The sequence below is a fragment of the Lemur catta genome, chromosome X (assembly GCF_020740605.2).
Source record: "Lemur catta isolate mLemCat1 chromosome X, mLemCat1.pri, whole genome shotgun sequence".
NCBI lineage: Eukaryota > Metazoa > Chordata > Mammalia > Primates > Lemuridae > Lemur > Lemur catta.
Genome location: NC_059155.1, coordinates 24,062,040 through 24,070,259, shown reverse-complemented (window position 1 = coordinate 24,070,259; position 8,220 = coordinate 24,062,040). Strand labels below are relative to the sequence as shown.

Here is an 8,220-nt window from a genome sequence, read left to right as displayed (position 1 = left end):
TATTACAGAAGAGGACAAGGGCTACGAGTCAGCACGGGGATGGCATTGTTCTTGTTCTAAAGGGAAGTGAAAGCGAGGACTGTGGAGGGCGCAACCAGCATAGTCACTTTGCGGGAGGGCCCACGGGTCTAGTCCACTTCGTTGGCGGCCCGGTCTCGAGCTTCCGCGGGGTGGGGAGGAAGACGGGGCGGGAAATCAAAAACCGAACTCACAGCTCCCGGCATTCCTCGTGGGCGGTGCTCCCCTTTGACCCCTTGCTCGCGTGCTACACATCCGGGCTTTTGCTACTAGTGAGGGGAAGATGGCGTCTGCAACCGTGGTGGTTCCCGCAGAGTGGATAAAGAATTGGGAGAAATCAGGGAGAGGCGAATTGTGAGTGTTCGGGCCGGAGGCGGGCGCACAGCCAGGCAGGGCCAGGGCATTGGCCGCACTCTCCCGTGTGGTGGGAGGTTGTGGGGGAAGATGTACCCCCTCCCCCACCTGGGCGGCGGGCGTTGGATGGTTGGCTAGGAGTTTCGAACTCGGGGAGAAGAGGTGCTGTGAACCGCCGCCGACCTCCTTCCTTCCCTGGCCTCCCAGAAATGCCTGCTGCCCGTGGTAGCTCAGCTCCCTTTAGCTTCTTAGCAGAACTCCCGTTTTGCACCTTTGGGTCCCTGCGCTTCCGCTCGGTCTCTTTTTGTCCCTCTCTTCTCTGGAGCTCACTTGGCTCCTTTCTCTTTATGGGGCCATGCCAGGGCGCTTTCATCTCTCTCTATCCCATTTCTTGACTTTGCACTCGTTCGACTCCGGAGTTTGGAGCCTGGCACCTGCTCTGCCCAAAGTCCGAGGAGGTCGAACCGTTCCCGACTGCCTTCCCTCCTCTCTGCTCGCTGCAGCGAAGCCCGGGGCTTTGCTAACAGCCTGGCTTGGCACCTCTCGTTCTCCCAGGGGGCGGTCTCTTGGCTGTCCCAGCTTGTCACCGCGGGCAAATGTGGCAGACATTGTCACTTTCCCTGAAGACCTACCGGAATTTCTTTGCTCAGTCTTTTCACCTTACAGCTATTTCGGCTTGGATTCAACTTTTGCCACTAAATGTTTCCTAAACCCCATTTTGTCCTGGGACTGCAACTAATTCTGGCAACTCTCCAAGCTTTTCCAGTACCTAGGATAACGCGCTTCCCTTAGTCATAAAACTTGTTTTTCCCCGGTAATACAAAAAACAGTAATTTGCCATGCCCACGGTTTCCTTGACCAAAATTTCACCGCTCCCCTCCCTGCCCCGGGGAAAAATCTTTTAAGTGGCAAAGTAAGCCACAGATTTAAAAACAAAGAACTTATTTCTAATTTCCTTCTCTGAATCGCTTTGGAAGCTAAAGCTCAACAACCCTGGATGAGATGAACCCTTGTTGGCCATTTTTGTCGTTATCCGCCCCCCCCCCCCCCCGCGCGCCCGGTGCAGCCAGTTTACAGTTGCTGGTGCGAAAGATATGAATCATTGGAACTTCGTTACTTGGAACGAAACATGGGGAACGCGTTGCCCGATCTTGGGCTTGTAATATTGCCAGCTTATATGGCTTCCTCTCCCTCCTCCCTCCCCCCGCCGCGCACTGCTTTATGAAGTCTTAACTGTATGAGCTGTAGAATTGCCTGAATAAGCGGTCATCTTAGCTACTTAACTAGCTGAGTGACCTTGGGTAAGTTCCTTAACCACTGTTTCCCCTTGAGTAAATTGGGAATAATAAGTACTCTACTCAAAGGATTGTTGTGAAGACTAAATCATGCCTGTAAAGCACTTGGCTTATAGTAAGTGCTCAAGTGATAGCTATTAAAAGTAATATTATTCCAACCTTTAGATATTTAAACTTCTCAGGACAGCTCATGCACTTGAAGACTGTACCACTCAGGTTAGCAATTAATTGGTCTCTGACTCCTTCATGTGTATTTACTCTTGTACTCTAATGAATTGAGAGGCCCTTGAAGGATAGAGACTATGTCTTATATTTCTTTTGGTTCAACCTCCCTCCCTCAGCATATGCTTAGAGTGTTTATTGGTTTATTAACTGACAGAGAAGACTATTTGATAAACATTCATTTTTCACTGTTGGGAACATTTTCCAAATCTTTGTAAGTGCTGGTTCATAGATAGCTGTCAAGTCCCTCAAGGCAGGATGGGAAGTTACACAACCAAACCATCATCTTCATCCATATTATGGTAATCCCTAAAACCTGATAAATCAGTTCATTGTAGTTTTGTTTACTTATGAAGCCAGCGCCTTTATTTAGGGGCTGTCATCATTGTAGATTGTTCAGCTTTCTCATTTCAGCTGCTGTTTTTGACAGTTTTACTGGTCCCACCTTAGAATGAGTGGTATTAGGGCTAGAGGTAAAATTTTGCTTGGCTTGTGAGTGGCAGTGGTTGGAGAAGAAGTGATATAGGAGTTTGAAATACCTAGCTAAAATGGAATTTTGGGTTCATTTTATGCGTATTTATATGGTCCATGCTACCCATCATAGTTCATGTGTGTGAAGAGGTGCTTAAAAACTGTTATTAGGACTTACATTTATGTAGTGATTGCATGGCTTGTGGAATGTGGTTTGAATTATATTAGATTCAAATCGGTATAGTCAGTTTTATAATTGTATTCTGTGTAGAGAATTTAAAGTTGTTGTGTGACATAATGAGCTATTTTAAATAGTCAAACACATCACCATCCAGTACTTAGTTTTCATTTATTTGCTTTCTTTTCCCTCTGTGAAAACTATATAGCCTACCTTGGGAGTTTTGTATTTTTGCTAAGGATAGATGTTAATGTTTTCACTTTTTTAGACAGAACAAATGATGTTGTAAATATATTACAAAAAACCCCCTTTCCTTTGTCTGGAAACAGCCTTTTAAATATAAAATAGCAACTGGAAATGAAAGTAGTCATACCACCAAATTATTAGTGAATCCATTTAGAGATTGGCTTTTAGAATATGACCAATATTTAAAATTATATCTTGGGTGAATTTTTCCTTTTTAACAAATTAGCAGATGAGTTTTAACTTGACTGAAAATTATCTTTTAAAAAATATATGATGGGCCGGGCATGGTGGCTCATGCCTGTAATCCTAGCACTCTGGGAGGCCGAGGTGGGTGGATCATTTGAGCTCAGGAGTTTGAGGACAGGCTGAGCAAGAGTGAGACCCCGTCTCTACTAAAAATAGAAGGAAATTATATGGACAACTAAAAAGATATAGAGAAAAAATTAGCTGGGCATGGTGGCGCATGCCTGTAGCCCCAGCTACTCAGGAGGTTGAGGCAGGAGGATCGCTTGAGCCCAGGTGTTTGAGGTTGCTGTGAGCTAGGCTGACGCCATGGCACTCTAGCCTGGGCAACAGAGTGAGACTCTGTCTTGGAAAAAAAAAGAAAAGAAAAATATATGATGCATTTTATGAGGTCGTTAGTTCATTTCTAGTCTGTCACTTCTTACCAGCATAAGTCTTTCTAGGAGTGGTTGTCTGCTTTGGTTTCATAGTGTTAAAAGTAACATATGAAATGTATTGGACATTTTGTAATTTTTAGAGAAGGCAAAGTTTTAATTGTATCTTATGGAAAGCAGCTGTTTATTAGATGGAAGGTCTTGGCTTTGAAGAATGTTTTGTTAGGTAATTAAGGAGAAAAGGAAAACTGTATTTTGCCTATCTGAATGGTCAGTCCATCACATACCTAGATACCCTATTATGTTTCCAGAGATACCAATTACGTTTTTAATGATAAATTATAGAACTCTTAAAGTGATCTTTTCCAAGAGATATATCAGAAGGGCAAAGGACTACCGAAATGTAATTGTCCAGTAATACTTACATCTAAATGCAAACTCTCTGAAATCCTGCAGCATATGCAAGATATGTATTTAATCACTTTAATTTTGGAATTAGTGTTTTAGTTTCTTGATGATTTTATATTAGCATAGAACTTGACATGATTAAACTAATAAACTTGCATGTACTGGTAGATCCAGTGGAGAATTCTGTTTTTAGTAGAAGTCATTAACACAGTGAACTCAGCATTTCTTTGTCACATGCAACCTTAATGGAAGATTGATATTGGAAGTTCTTAATCTGAAGGTGCTAGCCTCATGTCAATACTTGGTCTAATTTTGAAATACTTGCATTTGTTGAGTATCATCTATTTGAAGAACGTATTTCTTTTTCTTTAAAAAATTTTACGTATCCCAATAGAAATTTTTGTTAGGTCTTCCCTGATTTTTTTAAAGCTTAAAAAGTTTGTTTTAAAATTTAATTTCCAAATGTTTTGGTTGCCATTCTTTTTGTTCTGCGAGTACTAAATGATTTGACATTTATCTAAGTACATTTGGATGTTCAATAAATGTCGTCTAGGCCGGGCGCGGTGGCTCACGCCTGTAATCCTAGCACTCTGGGAGGCCGAGGCGGGTGGATCGCTCGAGGTCAGGAGTTCGAGACCAGCCTGAGCAAGAGCGAGACCCCGTCTCTACTAAAAATAGAAAGAAATTAGCTGGCCGACTAAAATATATATATAGAAAAAATTAGCCGGGCATGGTGGCGCATGCCTGTAGTCCCAGCTACTCGGGAGGCTGAGGCAGTAGGATCGCTTGAGCCCAGGAGTTTGAGGTTGCTGTGAGCTAGGCTGATGCCACGGCACTCATTCTAGCCAGGGCAACAAAGTGACACTCTGTCTCAAAATAAATAAATAAATAAATAAATAAATAAATGTCGTCTGACCTGAATCTCTTGGAGGGAATAGGAGGGCGTGATGTAATCATTCTAAGACTTTTTAGTCTTGGTGATTGAGTCCTCCCTCCCCAAAAGTTGCTGTAAATTCAGCCTAATTTCTTGATGTCTTAGTTTTCATTTGGCATTTAATTTCTCATTTCAACCTGTATTCACGAGCTAAGTATAAGTCTTGATCTCTTTTCCTGGGAAGAGAAATGCATTCTTTAGAAAACATTGAAGAAATATCAGGAGATTGTCTAGGTTACTGCATGCTTTGTTTCTTAAAATTATTCTATAATGCTTAAATGTTATGTTAGAGTAAGTGCTATTAATATACTTGTGCTTTTTCCTATTGTAAGTGCAGAAACTTCTGTTGTCTTTTCTAACATTTCCTTTTCTCATAAATGCATGTTTTCACAAGATAAAACTATTTTGGCCCAACATTCATTTTTGTGGGTGATGTCTCTGTTCTGACAATGATGATAGAGGTAACACTTTGCTTAACTAAATTTAACTGTTTTTGTTGTCTTGTTTTTAAGAATTAAAAGTGAAGCCCAGGTGAATATCAGCCTTTTATGTGTGAAGCAAACTTTGAGATGTGAGCATAATCAAGTAGTTCAAGGCTTATGTTGTGTTTCCTTTCAACTGGAAAATGGGAGCAAGTAAGGTGAAAAGCTAAATACTCATATTAAGAAGTATTCACAAATACCTTTTCAGTCCTTGGAAGAACTTATGACATTTTATTCAGTTTTTGATAAATCTTTGACAGAAAAAAAGTAGATTCTGTCCTTGTTCTCAAAGACCTGAGACAATATCTCCACAATAGCACTAAACTGTTTTAAAAGTGGAAAAAATGGCAAACTCAAATATTTGGATATTATGAAGGGGTTACAATAATAGTTTGAATTGGACTGAGATAGAAAATTTGATTATTTATAAGCCATATTAAAATGGACAACTGTTGGAGTTAGTTTTGTTCTCCACCCTATAATTTAGGTGAGAGTACTAAAATTGTTACAGGTGTGTAGTAAAACAAATGCAACATTCAGAAACAGAATTGCTTCTTTAAGGATACTTGATGGTCTTCTATTAGTGGATTACTTAGGGAGAAGAGCACAGATTACCTATTGGGGGAAACTTCTTAGAGATTGTTTTTAGTTTTCTCCTATAACTAAGGAATACTTGTTTTATACTATGGAAATATAAGTATCTGTTATGCAAGCAAATTGCCTTATCCTAATAATCTATCAATGATTCCTTATACGATCTGAGCAAATCTTTGAGTTCCTTAATTAATAGTTCATGATGACATTGTCATCTGCATTCTAATGAATGTTTGTGGCCTGGTGACTGACAATATAGAATTATATTTCAGTTATTTCTTAAAGTTATGTAATGATGACTGTACCATTAGGTAGGAGTTTGGGACACTATCAACTCCTTCTCTGAACTATTGGAAGGCTTATTGCAAGAGATGTACATTAAGATTGTTAAAACAAATAGAAAATGAAGCTGTTGAAATTGTGAGGGAACAAATTTGAATTTGCCACAAGAAGAAATTTTAAAAAATCATCTAGCTTTCTCTCTCTCTTTTCCCTTTCTTTTTCTCTCTCTCTCTTTCCTTTCCTTTCTCTTCTTTTCCTCTTCTCCCTCCTTTTTCTATACAAAGGAATATTTGTCCTTGCATTTTAGTAGCCTGAGTACAAAGGGAAAGATGAGTTATTTGATTCTGTTAAATTCTTCTGTCAAAGACATGATGCTTCCTGCTATTACATTCTAAAGGGAATTGAACCTATAGGGGTAGTGAGAACTGCAAGAAGGAATTGTTTTAATACTTCATAATAAATATTGAAATAATCTTGATTCACTTTCTTATATATTTACTTTCAACAAAAGAGGAAGATGGCAGGCATTTTTAGGTTATATTCTCTGATGATAGTCTGAAGCAGATGTTATTTCTATGTTACCTACTGGAAGGAAGATTGATTTTGTTTTATATTCCAGATAGCCTTGCAGTAGGTTTAACATATTTTGTGAAATTAGAAGGGAGGCTTATCTAGTTCTCCAGGGAAGTAGTTGAAAGTACTTGGAATTAAACTTAAACCAGTTTATTTTACCATTTGTAAGGTGCTCTCAGAAGAATTTCTTTTCAGTGAGAGGTGGTTAAAAACTAATAGCTAAATGAGATTTCAAACTATGCAGATTTAATTTAGTAATTGCTCTCCATTGGCCTTTTTAATCTTTGGTTTTGAAAATAACTTTGAGAGACTTACAAGGATTGTTGACTAGCAGAATTTTATTCTGTTGACTTTTAACAACCTTATCCTGCTCATCCTGATGATGGAGTATTGAAATAATCAGAAGACAGAGGTGAGCTGCAAGGGTATGTGTAATCTGCAAAGAAGATAATCTCTCTGTGGATGGTTGTAATGTGGCATCATATTTAGCCTTAGATGTAATATATAAGCAGATTTTATATGTCTTAAAAGTATAACTGGATATAAGAGTAGGAAACTTTTGTATATGAATTCATTGGTTTGTCTTCATTTTCTTTAAAGCCTTGTGTAACTTGTAAGAAGAATATTTTTTTTTCTAAATTGTAAAATGTAACAAAAATACAGAGAAGTGTGTAAAACCTAAATGTAGAGCTTAAAGAATCACTGTGGAATGCATACCCACCTAACTTGTACCCAGGTCAAGGCAACATAACCTCCCTTTCTGATCAAAGGTTTCCAACCTCCCCCGCAACCCCTATGGTAAATATTGTCTGATATCTGCTGTTTTTCTCTTCCTTGCTCTTTATAGTTTTACTACCTAATAAGTTTGTTCTTAAACTTCATGTAAATAAAGTCATTAAGTATGTATCCTATTGTATCTGGCTGCTTTTGCTGAACAGTTGTATCTTTAGGATCCATTCATGTTGTTGCATGTTTGCAGTCATTCATTTTCATAGTTGCAAGATATTCCATTGTGTAACATTTTTGTTATTTCTAGTGTTTTGCTATTACCACCAACATTGCCAATAGAAACATTTGTATACAATTGTCTTAGATACAAGCATGTGTTCTTGTGGAGTATATACTTAAGTGCAGAATCTCTGGATTATGGATTACTTAAGCTCTGTTAGATACTGCCAAAGTATTTCACTATAGTCTCTCACCAACAGTGCATGGGATTTGACCTTGTTTCACATCCTCACTAACATTTAATATTGTCAGACTTTAAAATTTTTGTTAATATATATATGTAATATTATTTTACTGTGGCTTATATTTTCATGAGTATCTTTTTATATGTTACTAGTCATTTGGTTGTGATTTCTTTTGTGAAGGGCTTTTTTTTTGAGACAGAGTCTTACTCTGTCGCCCTGGTAGAGTGCAGTGGCATTGTCATGGTTCACTGCAACCTCAAACTCCTGGGCTCAAGTGATACTCCTTCCTCAGCCTCTCAATAGCCAGGACTACAGGTGCATGCCATGAAGCCTGGCTAATTTTTCTATGTTTG

General features: G+C 38.9%; 1 protein-coding gene across 10 annotated transcripts in view; it reads left to right on the top strand.

The window, feature by feature from the left end:
- Positions 1 to 241: 241 nt before the first annotated feature.
- The window catches only part of THOC2 (THO complex 2), a 112,803-nt gene continuing 104,824 nt past the window's right edge, over positions 242 to 8,220 (top strand). For 9 of the 10 annotated variants that reach the window (XR_006731785.1, XR_006731786.1, XM_045538827.1 and 6 more), the window contains exon 1: positions 250 to 372. Coding sequence is in view for 8 of the 10 variants with exons in the window: in XM_045538827.1 (XP_045394783.1) it covers positions 302 to 372 (71 nt within the window). In the remaining 2 variants the exon portion in view is untranslated. Of the gene's footprint in view, positions 373 to 8,220 lie in introns of all 10 variants that reach the window. The other variant, XM_045538819.1, reaches the window with a different exon arrangement.